Source organism: Bos taurus, chromosome 2, assembly GCF_002263795.3.
Source record: "Bos taurus isolate L1 Dominette 01449 registration number 42190680 breed Hereford chromosome 2, ARS-UCD2.0, whole genome shotgun sequence".
In the NCBI taxonomy this organism is placed as follows: domain Eukaryota; kingdom Metazoa; phylum Chordata; class Mammalia; order Artiodactyla; family Bovidae; genus Bos; species Bos taurus.
In genome coordinates, this window is record NC_037329.1 from 76135783 (window position 1) to 76157658 (window position 21876).

The 21876-nt window shown below is 39.0% G+C and overlaps 1 protein-coding gene across 1 annotated transcript in view; it reads left to right on the forward strand.

The window, feature by feature from the left end:
* CNTNAP5 (contactin associated protein family member 5) overlaps positions 1-21876 on the forward strand; it is a 1040042-nt gene that overhangs the window by 247486 nt on the left and 770680 nt on the right. The window contains exon 3 of the mRNA XM_024981085.2: positions 13244-13437. Coding sequence (XP_024836853.1) covers positions 13244-13437 — 194 coding nt within the window. The remainder of the gene's footprint in view (positions 1-13243; positions 13438-21876) is intronic.

A 21876-nucleotide genomic window follows, 5' to 3' on the forward strand; every position in this document is an offset into this window, starting at 1 on the left:
CAGGTGGTTCCATGTTAAAAAAAAAAAAAAAAAAACCTGCCTGCCAATGCAGAAACTATGAGTTCGATCACTGGGTCAGGAATATTCCCTGGAGAAAGGACTGGTAACCCACTCCAGTGCTCTTGCCTGGGAAATCTCATGGACAGAGGAGCCTGGCAAAGTAGAGTCCATGGAGTCACAAGAGTCGTACAGGACTTAGTGACTAAATCACCACCACCCACTACTATATATAAAATATATAATCAAGAAGGACTTATTATATAGCACAGGGAACTCTACTAAATATTCTGTAATAACATATAAGGGAAAATAATCCGAAAAAAATGGAAATTTATATATATGTATGTATTCAGTTCAATTCATTTCAGTCACTCACTCATGTCTGACTCTTTGTGAGCCCATGTACTGATGTATGCCAGGCCTCCCTGTCCATCACCAACACCCGGAGTTTACTCAAACTCATGTCCATTGAGTTGATGATGCAATCCAACCATCTCATCCCCTGTTGTCCCCTTCTCCCACCTTCAATCTTTCCTAGAATCAGGGTCTTTTCCAGTGAGTCAGTTCTTCGCATCAGGTGGTGAAAGTATTCAAGTTTCAGCTTCAGCATCAGTTCTTCCAATGAATATTCAGGACTGATTTCCTTTAGGATGGACTGATTGGATCTCCTTGCAGTCCAAGGGACTCTTAAGAGTCGTCTCCAACACCACAGTTCAAAAGCATCAATTCTTCAATGTTCAGCTTTCTTTATAGTTCAATTCTCACATCCATACATGACTACTGGAAAAAATATAGCTTTTACTAGACAGACCTTTGTTGGCAAAGTAATGTCTCTGCTTTTTAATATGCTGTCTAGGTTGGTCATAACTTTTCTTCCAAGGAGCAAGTGTCTTTTAATTTCATGGCTGCAGTCATCATCTGCAGTGATTTTGGAGTCCAAAAAATTAAGTCTGTCACTGTTTCCACTGTTTCCCATCTATTTGCCATGAAGTGATGGGACCAGATGCCATGATCTTCGTTTTCTGAATTTTGAGTTTTAAGCCAACTTTTTCACTCTCCTCTTTCACTTTCATCAAGAGGCTCTTTAGTTCTTTTTCACTTTCTGCCATAAGGGTGGTGTCATCTGCATATCTGAGGTTATTGATATTTCTCCCAGCAATCTTGATTCCAGCTTGTCCTTCTTCCAACCCAGCATTTCTCATGATGTACTCTGCATATAAGTTAAATAAGCAGGGTGACAATATACAGCCTTGATGTACTCCGTTCCCTATTTGTAACCAGTCTGTTATTCCATGTCCAGTTCTAACTGATGCTTCCTGTCCTGCATGCAGATTTCTCAAGAGGCAAGTCAGGTGGTCTAGTGTTCCCATCTTGAAGAATTTTCCACAGTTTGCTGTGATCCACACAGTTGAAAGCTTTGAGTAGTCAACAAAGCAGAAGTAGATGTTTGTCTTGAACTCTCTTTCTTTTTTGATGATTCAATGGATGTTGGCAGTTTAATCTCTGGTTCCTCTGCCTTTTCAAACCTTGTCTACCTCAATGAAACCATAAACCATGCCATGTAGGGCCACCTAAGATGGACAGGTCATTGTGGAGTGTTCTGACAAAACGTGGTCCACTGGAAAAGGGAATGGCAAACCACTTCAGCATTCTTGCCTTGAGAACCCCATGAACAGTATGAAAAGGCAAAAAGATAGGACACTGAAAGATGAACTCCCCAGGTCGGTAGGTGCCCAATATGCTACTGGAGATCAGTGGAGAAAAAACTCCAGAAAGACTGAAGAGATGGAGCCAAAGCAAAAACAACACCCAGTTATGGATATGACTGATGATGGAAGTAAAGTCTGATTCTGTAAAGAGCAATATCGCATAGGAACCTGGAATGTTAGGTCCATGAATCAAGGCAAATTGGAAGTGGTCAAACAGGAGATGGCAAGAGTGAACATAGACGTTTTAGGAATCAGTGAACTAAATTGCACTGGAATGGGTGAATTTATCTCCAGTGACCATTATATCTACTACTGTGGGCAAGAATACCTTAGAAGAAATGGAATAGCCATCATAGTCAACAAAATAGTCCAAAACGCAGTATTTGGATGCAATCCCAAATCTGTTCGTTTCCAAGGCAAACCGTTCAGTATCACAGTAATCCAAGTCTATGCCCTGACCAGTAATGCTGAAGAAGCTGAAGTTGAACGGTTCTATGAAGACCTACAAGACCTTTTAAAACTAACACCCAATAAAGATGTCCTTTTCATTATAGGGGACTTGAATGCAAAAGCAGGACGTCAAGAAACACCAGGAGTAAAAGGCAAATTTGGCCTTGGAGTACTGAATGAAGCGGGGCAAAGGCTAATAGAGTTTTGCAAGAGAATGCACTGGTCATATAAATATGACTTACTTTGCTGTACACCTGAAACTAACACAAAACACTGTAAACCAACTACTTGTTGTTCTTGTTTTAGTTGCTGAGTCACCTGACTCTTTTGTGACCCCATGGACTATAGTCCAACAGGCTCCTCTGTCCATGAGATTTCCCAAGCAAGAATACTGGAGTGGATTGCCGTTTCCTTCTCCAAGGGATCTTTACCACCCTGAGATTGAGTCTGTGTCTCCTGCATTGGCAAATGGATTCTTTACCACTGAGCCACCAGGGAAGCAAACCAACTATACTTCAATATCAAATAAAAATTCAAGAAACAGGGCAACTCCAGATCTTCCTACTAGTGTTTACACATTTTGAAGCCCACAGGGTGTTTGATTGAGTTCTTTCTTAATTTTCCCCCAAAAGGCTCCCAAGTCCCTAAATAAATGTGTGAATAGAAGTGTTGGAGGCCTGGCCAGAGCCATCCAGCAACACCTAGATCCTACCACACATGTCCATGGGCAAAATGATAATGCCCAGTTACCAGCCAGTGTGAAATCGCCCAGTTTCAGTCAATAGCCTTCCAGCATCAGAAGTCCTTTCCCAGCCACACGTCCTGTTCTACATATAAGATCATCACGTGTTGTGTCTAGGTATGAAGGTTATGAGCATGTTTGTGAATCTTGATTTTACTCTTACCCACACTGTATAAAGTGTACTATTTATAGGAGAGTCCCAGCAGAGACCTGTGTATAACATTTTGTGCTCATTTCCATTGTTTGGCATCAATCCAGTCTCATTTCCCTTTCTGAGTTAGAAGTGGAAATCAGTGTAGGAATGGAGGTAGTTCTGCCTTCTCTACCAGTTTTTCTGTTATGTGAGTGGAGGCTAGCCTAGCATATAAAGTTAGGTATAAGTACCATGTTTTGCAAGGTTGAACAGGGAACTGGATCTCATCTCTTACTTAAACCTTGCTTAGAATTCTCCCTAAGAATAGCTACTTGTTTACTTAAAATATTGATCCCTGTTGAAACCTCAGGCAGGGTTGAGAAATCTGCAAAAATTGATTGGAGATCAGTGTCTCCATATAGTCTGGGTAAGCCAGGTTACCCTTTAAACCTGGCTTATTCCCTGGTAAATGGAAGTTAAAATACTATTGCTGATGGCTATAAGAATCAAGCGAGACACTGAAAAAGAGGTGAAGTGTAAATTATGTTTCTAGAGACAATTGCTATTATAAACAAGGAAGAAGGTAAGCATGCTCTGTCTATGTTGCTGAGAGGCCATGCAGCTGAGTGGTTAAGAACTTGGCTCTGAGTCCCAGTTTTCTGAGTTTGAATTCCCTGTTCTGCCACTGACCACTTGTGTGACCTTGGAAAAGCTGGCCAACAATTCTGACCTCAGTTTTTCCTTCTGTTAAGTGGGGATAGTGATACTAGTATCAGTCATGCAGAGCTCCTGGGATGGTAAGTGAGGTCATGGTTATCAAGTGCTTGCAGCTGTATTGTGCACTGAGAAAGGACTATCCTGCGGTCAACTAATATTGTGAATGAGTGAACATTCAAGGGCGTATAGAAAGGGTATGGTGATCAGAAGCAAAAGGATTAACTGGTAATGAAAAAGAAAAATTGTCCAGGCAAGAACAGAGATGGGTATTTCTGAATTCACAAATTTTGAGATTTCCTTTTTAATTTTGTCTGACTTTAAATTACCATCTGTTTTTAAGGGTGAGGGATTGGGGATCAAATTGGAGCAGTGTCCATCTTTAGGTCCAGAGGCAATTTCATGTTGCTTTTTTGTTTGTGCTGCTGCTGCTGCTGCTAAGTCGCTTCAGTCGTGTCCGACTCTGTGTGACCCCAGAGACGGCAGCCCATAGGCTCCACCGTCCCTGGGATTCTCCAGGCAAGAACACTGGAGTGGGTTGCCATTTCCTTCTCCGATGCATGAAAGTGAAAAGTGAAAGTGAAGTCACTCATTCGTGTCCAACTCTTAGTGACCCCATTGACTGCAGCCTACCAGGCTCCTCTGTCCATGGGATTTTCCAGGCAAGAGTACTGGAGTGGGGTGCCACTGCCTTTGCCGCTTTTGTTTGTAATCATCAAGAATAACATGTTGGGTTTAAACTAACTTGGATCATGAAACAAATGAAGAATTCTACTCTTCTCAGTAAAATAGTAGAACTGAAACTTCAGAAGCGCTTTCATCCAGTGTCTCCCAAACCACTCAGCATGTCACGAATACCTTTCTCAAGATACAGATTTCTGGGTTAGGCCCCTGCATCAGTTATCAAGGAGTGAGCCAAAGAATTTGTCATCTTCACAAGCACTCCAGGTGCTTTCTGATGATGGAGCACAGTTGAGACTCTCATCCAATCTAACCTCAGGACCTGAGCAGGATCTTGAACCAGGTCTCTTGGATTTCATTTCCATCTTCTCCCCTAAAGTGAAATTACATAGCATGTATGTATGATGCTTGGGGTATGCTAAGAATAAACTAAGTGTAATCTTCAAGTTATTCAGGATCCCATGTTCTAGATTCTATAAAAATCTAAGGTGAAGTTATTTTTCCCTTAAAACTATACTTTTCCTTTGAAATTTTATCAAATTCCTTTCAATTCAAAATGTAGGATTTGTGGTAATTGTAACTACTGATTATTGATACAGCAGCCACAATTACAGAAAGCCCTGCCTAAGTTAACACCTGCAATATGCCAAGTGCAGATTTCTCTGTGTATGTTACACCTCAACCTTGAGAACAATTAAGAAATAGAAAGCTAGTGTGGGTACAGTGTGTCTTAAGAGTAACTACAAACAGTATCTTCAGGCTACTCTCATCATTTGTGAAAACACATTTATTGTTTGGTGGAAGGAGCAAAAATTTTGCCATAGTAACCACAGAAACCCTGAGTGTCTTGCCTGTTACCTGTAATGCTGGGAGAATCTTCAAAAGCAGGGGAAAGGCCTTGGCAATTATCACCCAGAGAGTGACCCTTCATTTTAAGAGCTTAGGCTGAAGCTCCTGGGTTTGGAAACTACTTAACTTGATGTGTTAATGAATACTAACATCAATTATTCCACTTTGGTTAATTTGGGGAGGATTAATAAGCTATGGTGGAGAAGGCAATGGCAACCCTCTCTAGTACTCTTGCCTGGCAAATCCCATGGACGGAGGAGCGTGGTAGGCTGCAGTCCATGGGGTCTCGAAGAGTTGGACACGACTGAGTGACTTCACTTTCACTTTTCACTTTCATGCATTGGAGAAGGAAATGGCAACCCACTCCAGTGTTCTTGCCTGGAGAATCCCAGGGATGGGGGAGCCTGGTGGGCTGCCGTCTCTGGGGTCACACAGAGTTGGACACGACTGAAGCAACTTAGCAGCAGCAGCAGCAGCAGCAGCAGCAGCAGCAGCAGCAATAAGCTATGGTTTTCTACTGTGGGCAAAAGGAAGTTGTGATTTTCTTTAGATAAATTTTAAGGAATATTTTCACCGTTACCCAGTCCCCCTTTTGTTTTTTTGGATTTGGTTTGGGTCAATCTTTTGTGACTGTATTCTTTGAGAGACAGTGGGGAAAATGACTTATTTTCTTTCTTCTATCACTAGCATAAATTATTATCATATATAACTATAATAAGTATACTTAGAATAAATGAAGGAAAACACTAAAGTGAACAAGGAAGTCTAATTGTGGACACAAGGGTAAAGGGAAATAGGTAAGGTTTGAGAATTTTTGTATCAAAAATTGTGATGGTCACACAGAGTCCTATATTATACCACTGATTCTCAAGTCACTACATATATTCTTCATGAAATAAGCCATGTACAAATGAGTCTTGGTTTATAAAAGAAAGACATGCTGAAATAAAAATTAGGTTATATGCAAAAAGCATAAAAGAATAAAATTACTAATATTTTCATCTCTCAGAAGAAATCACCATACATGTTTCTTTTTTAGCATGCTTTAATATTGTTGAGATGATACAACTTACAAAACCTTGCTTTTTACACTCAAGAAGAGACATGTCTCATGAAATGGGCAGCAGGGAAAATTGAGTTGAATTAAAGAGTAGTTTCAGAATAATTGTAGATTTCTTGGAAAAATAATATCTCCTCGTACTTGGGCCTCCCTGTTTTGAGAAGTTAAGAGAGGATAGATTCTATTGGGAACTGTGGACATATTGGTTACTGCAATGTTGATTGATTAAAAATATACTTCTAGAACTGGCAGCTCAGAATTTCTGCTCGAATGTCTCCTCCCTGTGCTTTCCTTCTTTATTGATTTTTGGGCTGTTAGAACGTTTTTCTGTTATATAATTGTCTCAAATAGCAGTGCTAGAGTCATGAGTCCCAGGTGTTCTACAACTGCTGGATCTCAGTTTCCTCAACTATATCATAGGCATTATTCTATTTACTCCACAGGATATTCTATATGCATTAAGGTAGGTTAAACTGCAGTGTCAAATAAATTTCAACATGCAATAGCTTAAACAAAATAAGTCTTTAGCTCTCGTTAATAACGTAGTTAACATGTGATGGTGCAGGAATCTAACATCTTTCCATGCTGAGATCCTGACATCTTCTACTTCCTTTTTGGCTGCCTCCATCAGTGGTGAAAGGAGAAAGCAAGTAGGGAAGAGACCTGATGGCCTGCAGGTGGCATATCTTCTTTCCACTCACATTTTTATTGGGGAGAACTTGTCCATACGGGTATAACTTCAGTGGTATTGGGAGCTTAAAAGTGCAGTTAATCCATCCACCCTCCATAGTCCTACTACTACAAAAGGAGGAGAAAATGGATATTAGTGAATATCAGTAATATCCAGCACTGTATTCACAACTTGCAAAACACAGAATAAAAGACATTCCAGAGTGAGAACTGAGCATACTTCCTTTCTTTCTTTCCCTGCATTTAAATCTACTCAGGGGAGTGAAAAAAAATATTATCAAACAAATGGTTAAAAGTACTGTTGCTGAAATTTGGCCAGATTGACTCTCAGAGAATGACTTCGATGAAGTAAAAAGAAATAGCTTTATTGAAGGCCCATGTTTACTGAAGAAGTCCAGGCAGATCAGATCAGATCAGATCAGTCGCTCAGTCATGTCTGACTCTTTGCGACCCCATGAATCGCAGCACGCCAGGCCTCCCTGTCCATCACCAACTCCCAGAGTTCACTCAGACTCACGTCCATCGAGTCAGTGATGCCATCCAGCGATCTCATCCTCTGTCCTCCCCTTCTCTTCCTGCCCCCAATCCCTCCCAGCATCAGGGTCTTTTCCAATGAATCAACTCTTCGCATGAGGTGGCCAAAGTACTAGAGTTTCAGCTTTAGCATCATTCCTTCCAAAGAAATCCCAGGGCTGATCTCCTTCAGATCCAATCCCAGGGTTGGATCTCCTTGCAGTCCAAGGGACTCTTAAGAGTCTTCTCCAACACCACAGTTCAAAAGCATCAATTCTTTGGCACTCAGCCTTCTTCACAGTCCAACTCTCACATCCATACATGACCACAGGAAAAACCATAGCCTTGACTAGATGAATCTTTGTTGGCAAAGTAATGTCTCTGCTTTTGAAAATGCTACCTAGGTTGGTCATAACTTTCCTTCCAAGGAGTAAGCATCTTTTAATTTCATGGCTGCAGTCACCATCTGTAGTGATTTTGGAGCCCAGAAAAATAAAGTCTGACACTGTTTCCACTGTTGCCCCATCTATTTCCCATGAAGTGATGGGACCAGATGCCATGATCTTCGTTTTCTGAATGTTGAGCTTTAAGCCAACTTTTTCACTCTCGACTTTCACCTTCATCAAGAGGCTTTTTGTTCCTCTTCACTTTCTGCCATAAGGGTGGTGTCATCTGCGTATCTGAGGTTATTGATATTTCTCCCGGCAATCTTGATTCCAGCTTGTGTTTCTTCCAGTCCAGCGTTTCTCATGATGTACTCTGCATATAAGTTAAATAAACAGGGTGACAATATATAGCCTTGATGAACTCCTTTTCCTATTTGGAACCAGTCTGTTGTTCCATGTCCAGTTCTAACTGTTGCTTCCTGACCTGCATACAAATTTCTCAAGAGGCAGATCAGGTGGTCTGGTATTCCCATCTCTTTCAGAATTTTTCACAGTTTATTGTGATCCACACAGTCAAAGGCTTTGGCATAGGCACTAAAGCAGAAATAGATGTTTTCCTGGAATTCTCTTGCTTTTTCCATGATCCAGCGGATGTTTGGCCATTTGATCTCTGGTTCCTCTGCCTTTTCTAAAACCAGCTTGAACATCAGGAAGTTCACGGTTCACATATTGCTGAAGCCTGGCTTGGAGAATTTTGAGCATTACTTTACTAGCGTGTGAGATGAGTGCAATTGTGTGGTAGTTTGAGCATTCTTTGGCATTGCCTTTCTTTGGGATTGGAATGAAAACTGACCTTTTCCAGTCCTGTGGCCACTGCTGAGTTTTCCAAATTTGATGGCATATTGAGTGCAGCATTTTCACAGAATCATCTTTCAGGATTTGAAATAGCTCAACTGGAATTCCATCACCTCCACTCGCTTTGTTCGTAGTGATGCTTTCTAAGGCCCACTTGACTTCACATTCCAGGATGTCTGGCTCTAGGTCAGTGATCACACCATCGTGATTATCTGGGTCGTGAAGATTTTTTTTTGTACAGTTCTTCTGTGTATTCTTGCCATCTCTTCTTATTATCTTCTGCTTCTGTTAGGTCCATACCATTTCTGTCCTTTATCGAGCTCATCTTTGCATGACATGTTCCTTTGGTATCTCTGATTTTCTTGAAGTGATCCCTAGTCTTTCCCATTCTGTTGTTTTCCTCTATTCCTTTGCATTGATCACTGAAGAAGGCTTTCTTATCTCTTCTTGCTATTCTTTGGAACTCTGCATTCAGATGTTTATATCTTTCCTTTTCTCCTTTGCTTTTCGCTTCTCTTCTTTTCACAGCTATTTGTAAGGCCTCCCCAGACAGCCATTTTGCTTTTTTGCATTTCTTTTCTATGGGAATGGTCTTGATCCCTGTCTCCTGTACAATGTCACGAACCTCATTCCATAGTTCATCAGGCACTCTCTCTATCAGATCTAGGCCCAAGAACCGAATACCCCAAAGGATTTCAGAGACAGGTTTTTAAAGACAAACTGAGAGAGGGGGTCCTATGTGGGTGATCAGCTCATGGATATTTTGATTGGTTGGTGGTGAGGTAATTGTGAGTCAGCATCATTAAATTTCTTGTTCTAACTGGTCTGGGGTCTACATGCTTATGAACAGCATATCATGAATTTCTTCCACCTGGTGGGGATTTAAATATCTGCAAAACAGCTCAAAGAATGTGACTCAGACTATCTATAGTGCTTGAGGAGGAGCTAAAGGTCCTTGGCTTTGTTTAATGGCTAAAGTGTTATTATTTTGCCTCACTTCCTATTTTCCTTTCTTTCTGTGTTTTCTCATTTCTCGAATTAAATTTAATTGTCTATAAGGTTTGTCTACAGACAAATGGCAGGCAGAGGACATGGGGTTGGGAAGGGGAGGGTTCTATTCTGAGAAGGCCTTATCGGATCCTGCTCAGTTAGAGTCATTGTTGTTTAGGGACTAAGTCATGTCCAACTCTTTGTTACCCCACAGACTGTAGCACACCAGGCTTCCCTGTTCTCCACTATCTCCTAGAGTGTGATCAAATTCATGTCCATTGAGTCAGTGATGTTATCTAACCATCTCATCCTCTATTGACCCCTTCTGCTTTTGCCTTTGATCTTTCCCAGCATCAGTATCAGTTCTTCACATCAGGTGGCCAAAGTATTGGAGCTTCAGCTTCAGCAAGAGTCTTTTCAATGAATATTAAGGGTTGATTTCCTTTAGCATTGACTGGTTACATCTCCTTACTGTCCAAGCTACTCTCAAGGGTCTTCTCCAGCACTACAATTCAAAAGCATCAATTCTTTCATCACAGTACTAGCTAATTATTGGGAGAAAATTGATTGATAACTGGTAGAATATGCCTTATGGCCAAAGTAAGGCCCACTTCATGTTTAATCCTGCTTTGTTCACAAGCCCGTTCCCAGGTAGTGTCAAGCTCTCTCTGCAATCAGCAGCCAGATGGGGCTCAGAAAGTTCTCAGTACCAAGAATGGGTCCAATTGACTCCTCCTGAGATGGCAAGAATGTAGTCTGGGACATGACTAAAATGATTTTCAGTGACATAGGTTGAAATCAAAAGGGATTTATTGGTTAACCCTTCTAAATTAAAAAATCCAATGAGTCAGCCAATCCAATACCCTGAGCAAAGTTCTTAATAAAAGGTTCTTATTTCTTTTCTTTTTAGTTGAAGTATAGTTGATTAACAATGTCATGTTAGTTTCAAGTGTACAGCACAGTGAATCAGTTATGTATCCATATGTATCTATTTTTTCAAAGTATTTTCTATTATAGGTTATCACAGAACATTGAGTATAGTTCCCTGTACTATATATTAAAAATAGATCTTTGTTCTCATAGTACGTATCTGTTAATCCCAAACTCCTAATTTATGCATCCTCCCTTTTCCCTTAACGACCATAAATTTGTTTTCTATATTGGCAGGTCTATTTTTGTTTTATATACTGCATTCATTTGTAACATTTTTTTAGATTCTACATATAAAAAATATCATATGATATTTGTTTTTGTCTGGCTTACATCACTTAATATAATCTCTAGGTCCATTCATGTTGCTGCAAATGGCATTATTCCATTCTTCTCTATGGCTGAGTAATACTCCATTCTATATACTTACCACATCTTCCTTATTCACTATCAGTTGATGGACACTTATGTTGCTTATGTATCTTGGTTATTGTAAATAATGCTACCGTGAACATTGGGGTGCATCCATAGCATAGACATTCTACAATAGGTCCCACTCAGGATTCAGATGCCTTGTAGACTCTTGGGTCAGTAAGAATGAATGCATACCTCTTTGTTCCTGTGTAAAATGAAAATAGAAAATTTAGGCCACAAGTCTTCCAAAGAAGGAAGAGATTCTATGGATCTTCTGCAGAGTTCCAGTGTGTCACATGATAAAATTCCAGGGCCCAAAGACTTAGGTTTATATGCCAGAAAGTTCCTGTGTGTCAAACATATGGACTCACAGGGAGACCCACAGCTGGGACCTTCTCTTTCATGTCTCTCTGAGATGTTGCATGTGCTGTTTACTTGGTCCTTTTTGGGCTCTCCAACTTTGTCTCACCTTGTTTGCTGGGAAAATGACCATGCTTGCTTCAGCTTGCAGCTCCACTATCACTGTCTCTTGGTCTTTCTGATCACCTACTGAGGCATTCTGTAATCTGTGCTTCTATTGAACCTTGTGTTTACTTCACTGAAGCTTTTCTTTCACATCACATTACATATTTTTGTTTGTGTGTCCCTCTCTCTCATTACCCAGCACACTCCTGATGCTCAGTGAGGATCTGTTGAATGAGTGATCATTCAAAGACATAGTTAATGATCATGAATCTTTGCATCCATAGAAAAATGTCTGGCCCATGGCAGATTCACAGCATGTATTTGGAGAGAGCTAAGGATTAGGGAAAAGAAAGAGAAGAATGAGAGATGAAAACAAAGAAGGAAACAAGAAAAGTCCAGTCAGACAGAGGATATAAGTCATGTTAAAGGTTAAGGTTGTAAAAAAATAGAAAGTAGATCAAATAAATCCCATTAGGAATCCAGGAGAAGAAAATTATAACAATAGACAAGAAAAGGGAAAAATCATAGAAGAAACAGCATTTGAGTTGAATTTTAAACCACAAAAGAGAATTTAACGGAAGGGGACAATGAAAATTGGGTCAAGAATACTTGTGCATCACTGTTTACAATAGCCAAGACATAAAAGCAGCCTAAATATCAATTGACAGATTAATGGATAAAGAAGATGTGATTTATACATACAAGGGACTACTACTCAGCCATAAAAAAGAATGAAATAATGTCATTTGCCATTTGGATGGACCTAGAGATTATCATAGGGCTTCCCTGGTAGCTCACCTGGTAAAGAATCCACCTGCAATTAAGGTGACCCCAGTTCGATTCCTGGGCCAGGAAGATCCCCTAGAGAAGGAATGGGCTGCCCACTCCAGTATTCATGGTCTTCCCTGGTGTTTCAGATGGTAAAGAATCACCTGCAATGTGGGAGACCTGGGTTTGATCCCTGGGTTGGGAAGATCCCCTGGAGGAGGGCATGGCAACCCACTCCAGTATTCTTGCCTGGAAAATCCCATGGATAGAGGAGCTTGGCAGGCTACAATCTATAGGGTCACAAAGAGTTGGACATTACTGAGTGACTAAGCACAGCACAGCAGAGAGATTATCATACAAAGTGAAGTCAGAGAAAGATAAATATCATATGATATCTCTTACACATGGGATATATAAAAGTCATTCAGATGAATGTATATACAAAACAAAAATAGACTCACAGACATAGAAAACAGTCATGGTTACCAGGGGAAAACATGGTGGAGAGGGATAAATCAGGAATTTTGGAATAGCATACAGATCATACACTATATAAGACCTATTGTATAGCACAGGGAACTCTACTCAATATTCTGTGATAACCTAATTGATTTAACCTATAAGGGGAAATAATCTGAAAAAGAATGAATATATGTATAACTGAATCACTTTGCTGCACTCCAGAAACTAATGCAACATTATAAATCAATTTATAATCCAATAAAAATTTTTCAAAGTACCAGGGGTTTGTAAAGAGAGGTAGGACATGTTTTGGGGTTATAAAAATGTTTTAGCTGAACACTGTTTTTTGCTTTGTTTTGTTTTTCTCTTTGAGAGGTGAAAGTTGTGGCTCTGTGAGATGTTGCTACAGCTCTCTCTCTCATCCTGTTCCAGGAACTGGCGGTTGGTCCCCAGCAGATTCCAATGCTCAGCAGTGGCTCCAGATGGACCTGGGAAACAGAGTGGAGATTACAGCAGTGGCCACGCAGGGAAGATACGGAAGCTCTGACTGGGTGACGAGCTACAGCCTGATGTTCAGTGACACAGGACGCAACTGGAAACAGTACAAGCAAGAAGACAGCATCTGGGTAGGACATCTTTTCTCATCAGCTGAATAAAAATGAGATGCGATCATGGTAACCAGGGAACATTTCTGTCATTTTCTTCTATGCAGATTGCCAATAGCTTGATAACTGTTGAGTGCCCATTCAGAAATAATTAGACTTTGTCTAAGTCCTATCTCCAGCATGACTCCAGTTCGTAGGGAAATGAGGATATCTGTTACAAATAGTTGAGTGTTTTCCTCTTTCTCTGGTAACATGGGAAGTTCATTGACTGGGCCTCAGTTCTTTCTTCAATAAAAACAACTATACCACAGAAGTCTGATCGTTAATGAGAAGGTATTTGTTGACTGAGCATGCATTTATTATTTATTATTTGCCGAGTACTTTATGTACCTTGCAAAGACGGAATTAGCTCAGTTATGTAACTCAACCAAAGTTATCCAATTGGTGAATCTTGACCTAGAACGCCATAGCCTGGTCTGATTTTAAAGCCACTATGTTCCCCTGCCTCTATTCAAGTTTTGAAAACAATTTAAAAGTTTATAAATACAAAAAATATATATAAATTTTAGAATGATTTTGCATTTATAGACAATCTTCAGCTTGGAAGTAAAGGACAGTTTGGTCCAAGTTGTAGAAAAAAAGTTCCTTCCACACCCCTAGACCCAAGCTCTTGACCCCAAAGAATACCTGAAAGACTGTCCCCAAATTATGAGGTGGGGAAAGGGAGTTAGAGACAGAGAGCAAAGGGCACCCAGAAGAGATTTCAGAAACTCATGCACTAAACAAAATAATGTATTAGATCATGTTGCCTTTACTTTAGAGAAGAAAACCTCATGAGACATTTATTTTTTTCTAAATGTATGTACTTAAAATGTGAAGATTCGGCAGTTGATCACACTCTCTTTTCTTCTCATAATCTTCTCAGATTTCTTCCCTCTTAAATCAATCCCAATTATACTTTCTAATTGATGTTGTTTGCACATGCATTTTTCTATATTGCTCATTCTTTTGGAAAAAAATTCTATTTTATATTCACTGTTATTTGTTAATTGCCCACTCATCACTATTCTTAATTGAAATAATAGTAAACTGTGGATTAAGATTAGTTATGGCAGACTGACTCTGGAGGCTATTATAGTAGTCATCTTTATTTTGAGTTGTTTGTCATTATTAGGTGGTAATATTTATACAGAACATGTATATTCTGTAATATTTATACAGAACATTTATACGGAACATAGCAATAGTCTCTTTTGGAGACAAGTAAATTTTTTTTTCAACTTTGAAGGCCCCATAAATTTTACAGGTTTTTTTAAAGTTTGTTTTTAGTTTGAAAAGAGAAATAAATACCCTTTCCATTTTGAAGAGCAATTTTAAGGTTTTATGTTGACTTGAGAGGGATAGATAGACATGAGGTTATTTATTTTCTTTGGCATTTTCAATCAGAACTGGTTGTTTCTCAGATTGAACTGAAGTTTTGAGGTCTTTTGTTTAAATATTTTTTAAATCCTGAGCTTTATTTTCTTTAGAATAAAATAACTTGCTTTCAGCTTATCATATGGATCAGGACGTATTTCAAGGATGAACAGCTTCTCTGGGCTTACTTCCACAAAATCCCAAGCCCCTTAAAGGCAGGGGTCTGTCTTATAGGTCCTTGCAGCCTCCATGACAATTGTTATTGGAGACGTAACATGAACTATTTTTTTGGATGGTTATTGCAAGAACTGCAGAATTACCAGAACTTTCAGAATTGGGGGGAAGGAGTCTGTTCCTGTCCCTTACCTCAGCCTCAAAATAGCCTTGATCTTTGGAAGGAGGCAGAAGATGCTAGGTGGGCAGAGGAGAAGAGGCAGGAAACTATTATACATAGCACCAGTGGTAAATTCTAGCTAAGGCCTCCCCAGAGACACTTACAATGCCTTCAGGGCATTTGGGAGAGGCAGCAGCTTCAGGACCAAGTTGTCAGATGTAAATTACCAGGAGGGGAAAAGACTTGTGAAGGGATCATCACCACTCCAGTCACAGTGGGTGGGGACATCCTGATGAGCCATGCACAGAAACAAGGCTCAAATGTTGAAAAAAAAAATAAATAAATGCATGTCCACTTGTATCACTATTGAGGAAGCTAACAGCTGCTGAACAAAAATCATACGTTTCATTTGTAAGCAAATGTCATTCTATATACATATAAAGGTGTCATAAATTCTGGAGATTCAGTATGAACATCTCTGTAAACAAGAGGCATGAGGCCCACAGAGACCCATCCAAGCTCACATAACCAACTTTGGTGATGCCAGACTGCAAAACTAAGATTGGGTCCTAAATGTACTCTATTGCCAAACTGTACTTTCTATTACTTCTTTACAACACTTGATTTTTTTCTAATTTTCACAAAACTGATTTACTTTTCTCACCTTAACCTTTGTCAGATCCACTGCAAAAGAAGAAACTCTATTGTCTATTTCATGTGCTATTTTTAAAATATAAAACTGAGAAAGCACTAATGCGATCTGTGTTTTTTGCACATTTTAAATAGTGCTCAAATTCTCTGAAACAGTATATAGGCCTTATAGAAGGCCATCAAACAGAGACTCAGAGTATTTTACCAAACATTTCACGAGCATATGTAAAATCTGACTTGTGCCTACTATTCATTGATATTTCGATCAGATCGTATTATTGAATAAATAGGTTACCTTGAGAGTTTTTCTTTTTTTATTTTAAATTGAAAATTATAAATCAGACTATAGATTCACTAGAGTTAATCCTGATAAATAAGATGAAAGCAATAGCCAAACAACCAAGTTTTTAAAAAATTATTTAAGTGATTTAACTTTTCAGAAAAAAGTCAGTACCCCACAACATCAATACAAGGTATTGACTTGATTAAGAATGCTGGATCAGAGAAGTAGAAAATCTCTTGAATGACACTTTCACAAGTCTTTTGAAGATCTTCAATTTTCAAATGAGATGGAGTTTGTAATATTTATTTAAAGTTGATTTACTAAGCAATACAACTATAGCATTGAACCCCTCGGATGGAATACCAGTTTACTAGTACTCAAGAGGTTTATTTTATTTTGCAAAGTTTACTTCAGAACAAGAATCCTGGAAATACACTTGTGCAACATACAGCAGTCAATATGCATGCTCTAAAAAAACCAATTTTTAGAATTTCTGATCTGGTACTAAATGGAATGTTCAGGAATGAGGCCACTGAGCAGCTGCTTAATGATGTACTATGATTTATGAGTAAGCCAGAGTCCCCACTTCACTAAATAATCAGATGTGAAAGTGTCTCAGGGACAAACTTAACAAGACTTTTAGAATCTTCAATTTAGTTCAGTTCACCTCAGTCTCTCAGTCATGTCCAACTCTTTTCGAACCCATGGACTGCAGCACACCAGGCCTCCCTGTCCATCACCAACTCCCAGAGACCAAACTTAATGTCCATCGAGTTGGTGATGCCATCCAACCATCTCATCCTCCATCGTCCCCTTCGCCTCCTGCCTTCAATCTTTCCCAGCATCAGGGTCTTTTCCAATGAGTCAGCTCTTTGCATCAGGTGGCCAAAGTATTGGAGTTTCAACTTCAACACCAGTCCTTCCAGTGAACACCCAGGACTGATTTCCTTTAGGATGGACTGGTTGGATCTCCTTGCAGTTCAAGGGACTCTCAAGATATTCTCCAACACCACAGTTCAAAAGTATCAATTCTTCAGTGCTCAGCTTTCTTTACAGTCCAACTCTCACATCCATGCATGACCACTGGAAAAATCATAGCCTTGACTAGACAGAGCTTTGTTGACAAAGTAATGTCTCTGCTTTGTAATGTGCTGTCTAGGTTGGTCATAACTTTCCTTCCAAGGAGCAAGAGTCCTTTAATTTCATGGCTGCAGTCACCGTCTGCAGTGATTTAGAATCACTTTTAGATTTAATTTTTTTTTCTTTAAAAAATTCTTTGTATTTTTCTATATTTTTAAAATTTCTTTTTTTTTTAATTTATTTATTTTAATTGGAGGCCAATTACTTTACAATACTGTAGTGGTTTTTGCCATACATTGACATGAATCAGCTATGGGTGTACATGTGTTCCCTATCCTGAACCACCCCTCCTACCTCCCTCCCCATCCCATCTCTCTGGGTCATCCCAGTGCACCAGCCCCAAGCACCCTGTCTCATGCATCAAACCTGGACTGGCGATCTGTTTTCACATATGATAATACACATGTTTCAATGCTATTCTCTAAGTTCATCCCACCCTCGCCTTGTCCCACAGAGTCCAAAAGACTATTCAATACATCTTTGTCTCTTTTGCTGTCTTGCATACAGAGTTATCGTTACCATCTTTCTAAATTCCATATACATGCGTTAGTATACTGTATTGGTGTTTTTCTTTCTGGCTTACTTCACTCTGTATAATAGGCTCCAGTTTCATCCACCTCATTAGAACTGATTCAAATGTATTCTTTTTAATGGCTGAGTAATATTCCATTGTGTATATGTACCACTGCTTTCTTATCCATTCATCTGCTGAAGGACATCTAGGTTGCTTCCATTTCCTGGCTATTGTAAACAGTGCTGTGATGAACATCAGGGTACATGTGTCTCTTTCAATTCTGGTTTCCGTGGTATGTTTGCCCAGCAGTGGAATTGGTGGGTCATATGGCAGTTCTATTTCCAGTTTTTTAAGGAATCACCACACTGTTCTCCCTAGTGGCTGTACTAGTTTGCATTCCCATCAATAGTGTAAGAGGGTTCCCTTTTCTCCACACCCTCTCTAGCATTTGTTTGTAGATTTTTGGATAGCAGCCATTCTGATCGGCTGAGATGGTACCTCATTGTGGTTTTGATTTGCATTTCTCTGATAATGAGTGATGTTGAGCATCTTTTCATGTGTTTGTTAACCATCTGTATGTATCCTTTGGAGAAATGTCTGTTTAGTTTTTTGGCCTATATTTTGATTGGGTCATTTATTTTTCTGGAATTGAACTGCAGGAGTTGCTTGTATATTTTTGAGATTAATTCTTTGTCAGTTGCTTTGTTTGATATTATTTTCTCCCATTCTGAAGGCTGTCTTTTCACCTTGCTTATAGTTTCTTTCATTGTGCAAAAGCTTTTAAGTTTAATTAGGTCCCATTTGTTTATTTTTGCTTTTATTTCCATTACTCTGGGAGGTGGTTCATAGAGGATCCTGCTGTGATTTATGTCGGAGAGTATTTTGCCTATGTTCTCCTCTAGGAGTTTTATGGTTTCTGGTCTTATGTTTAGATCTTTAATCCATTTTGAGTTTGTTTTTTTGTATGGTGTTAGAAAGTGATCTAGTTTCATTCTTTCACAAGTGGTTGACCAGTTTTCCCAACACCACTTGTTAAAGAGATTGTCTTTTCTCCATTGTATATTCTTGCCTCCTTTGTCAAAGATAAGGTGTCCATAGGTGTGTGGATTTATCTCTGGGCTTTCTATTCTGTTCCATTGATCTATATTTCTGTCTTTGTGTCAGTACCATACTGTCTTGATGAATGTAGCTTTGTAGTATAGCATGAGGTCAGGCAGGTTGATTCCTCCAGTTCCATTCTTCTTTCTCAAGATTGCTTTGCCTATTCGAGGTTTTTTGTGTTTCCATACAAATTATGAAATTATTTGTTCTAGCTCTGTGAAGAATACTGTTGGTAGCTTGATAGGGATTGTATTGAATCTATAGATTGCTTTGGGTAGTATACTCATTTTCACTATATTGATTCTTCCAATTCATGAATATGGTATATTTCTCCATCTATTTGTGTCCTCTTTGTTTCTTTCACCAGTGTTTTATAGTTTTCTATATATAGGCCTTTTGTTTCTTTAGGTAGATGTATTCCTAAGTATTATATTCTTTTCGTTGCAATGGTGAATGGAATTGTTTCCTTAATTTCTCTTTCTGTTTTCTCATTGTTAGTGTCTAGGAATGCAAGGGATTTCTGTGTGTTAATTTTATATCCTGCAACTTTACTATAGTCATTGATTAGCTCTAGTAATTTTCTGGTGGAATCTTTGGGGCTTTGTATGTAGAAGATCATGTCATCAGCAAACAGTGAGAGTTTTACTTCTTTTCCAATCTGAATTAGTTTTATTTCATTCTCTGCTCTTATTGCTGTGGCCAAAACTTCCAAAACTATGTTAAATAGTAGTGGTGAGAGTGGGCACCCTTTCTTGTTCCTGACTTTAGGGATAATGCTTTCAGTTTTTCACCATTGAGGATAATGTTTGCTGTGGGTTTGTCATATATAGCTTTTATTATGTTGAGGTATGTTCTTTCTATTCCTGCTTTCTGGAGGGCTTTTATCATAAATGGATGTTAAATTTTGTCAAAGGCTTTCTCTGTATCTATTATGACCAACCTAGGTAGCATATGAAAAAGCAGAGACATTACTTTGCCAACAAAGGTCCGTCTAGTCAAGGAAATGGTTTTTCCAATGGTCATGTATGATGTGAGAGTTGGACTGTGAAGAAAGCTGAGCGCCAAAGAACTGATACTTTTGAACTGGGGTGTTGGAGAAGACTCTTGAGAGTCCCTTGAACTGCAAGTAGATCCAACCAGTCCATCCTAAAGGAGATCAGTCCTGGGTGTTCATTGGAAGGACTGATGATATAGGTGAAACTCCAATGCTTTGGCCACCTCATGTGAAGAGTTGACTCGTTGGAAAAGACTTTGATGCTGGGAGGGATTGGGGGCAGGAGGAGAAGGGGACGACAGAGGATGAGATAGCTGGATGACATCACCGACTCGATGGACATGAGTTTGAGTGAACTCCGGGAGTTGGTGATGCACTGGGAGACCTGGCGTGCTGCAATTCATGGGGTCGCAAAGAGTTGGACATGACTGAGCAACTGAACTGAACTGGACTGATTGAGATAATCATATCGTTTTTCTCTTTCAAATTGTTAATGTAGTGTATTACATTGATTAATTTGTGAATTTTAAAGAACTCTTGCATCCCTGGGATAAAGCCCACTTGGGCATGATGTATGATCTTTTTAATATGTTGTCGGATTCTGTTTGCTAGAATTTTGCTAAGGTTTTTTCCATCTATGGTCATCAGTGATATTGGCTTATAGTTTTCTTTTTTTTGTGGCATCTTTGTCTGGTTTTGGTATTAGGGTGATGGTAGCCTCATAGAATGATTTCGGAGGCTTATCTTCCTCTGCAGTCTTCTGGAAGAATTTGAGTAAGATAGGTGTTAGCTATTCTCTAAATTTTTGGTAGAATTCAGCTGTGAAGCTCTCTGGTCCTGGGCTTTTGTTTGCTGGAAGATTTCTGATTATAGTTTCTATTTCCATGCTTGTGATGGGTCTGTTAAGATTTTCTATTTCTTCCTGATTCAGTTTTGGAAAGTTATACTTTTCTAAGAATTTGTCCATTTCTTCCGAGTTGTCCATTTTATTGGCATATAGTTGCTGATAGTAGTCTCTTATGATCCTTTGTATTTCTGTATTGTCTGTTGTGCTTTCTCCATTTTCATTTCTAATTTTGTTGGTTTGATTCTTCTACCTTTGTTTCTTGATAAGTCTGGCTAATGGTCTGTCACTTTTATTTATCTTCTCAAAGAACCAGCTTTTGGCTTTGTTGATTTTTGCTATGGTCTCTTATGCATTTATTTATGCCCTAAGTTTTAAGATTTCTTTCCTTCTACTAACTGTGGGGTTCTTAATTTCTTCCTTTTCTAGTTGCTTTAGGTGTAGAGTTAGGTTATTTAGTTGACTTTTTTCTTGTTGCTTTAGGTAAGCCTGTATTGCTATGAACCTTCCCCTTAGCAGTGCTTTTACAGTGTCCCACAGGTTTTGGGTTGTTGTGTTTTTATTCTGATTCATTTCTATGCATATTTTTATTTCTTTTTTTATTTCTTCTGTGATTTGTTTGTTATTCAAAGCATGTTGTTTAGCCTCCATATGTTGACATTTTTAATAGTTTTTTTTTTCCTGTAATTGACATCTAATCTTACTGCATTGTGGTCAGAAAAGATGCTTGGAATGATTTCAATTTTTTTGAATTTATCAAAGCTAGATTTATGGCCCAGGATGTAATCTATACTGGAGAAGGTTCCGTGTGTGCTTGAGAAAAAGGTGAAATTCATTGTTTGGGGGTGAAATATCCTATCGATATCAGCTAGGTCTAACTGGCCCATTGAGTCATTTAAAGTTTGTGTTTCCTTGTTAATTTTCTGTTTAGTTGATCTATCTATAGGTGTGATTGGGGTATTAAAGTCTCCCACTATTATTGTGTTATTGTTAATTTCCCCTTTCATACTTGTTAGCATTTGCCTTATATATTATGGTGCTCCTATGTTGGGTGCATATGTATTTATAATTGTTATATCTTCTTCTTGGATTGATCCTTTGATCATTATGTAGTGTTCTTTGTCTCTTTTCACAGTCTTTATTTTAAAGTCTATTTTATCTGACTTTGCTGACTATGCTGACT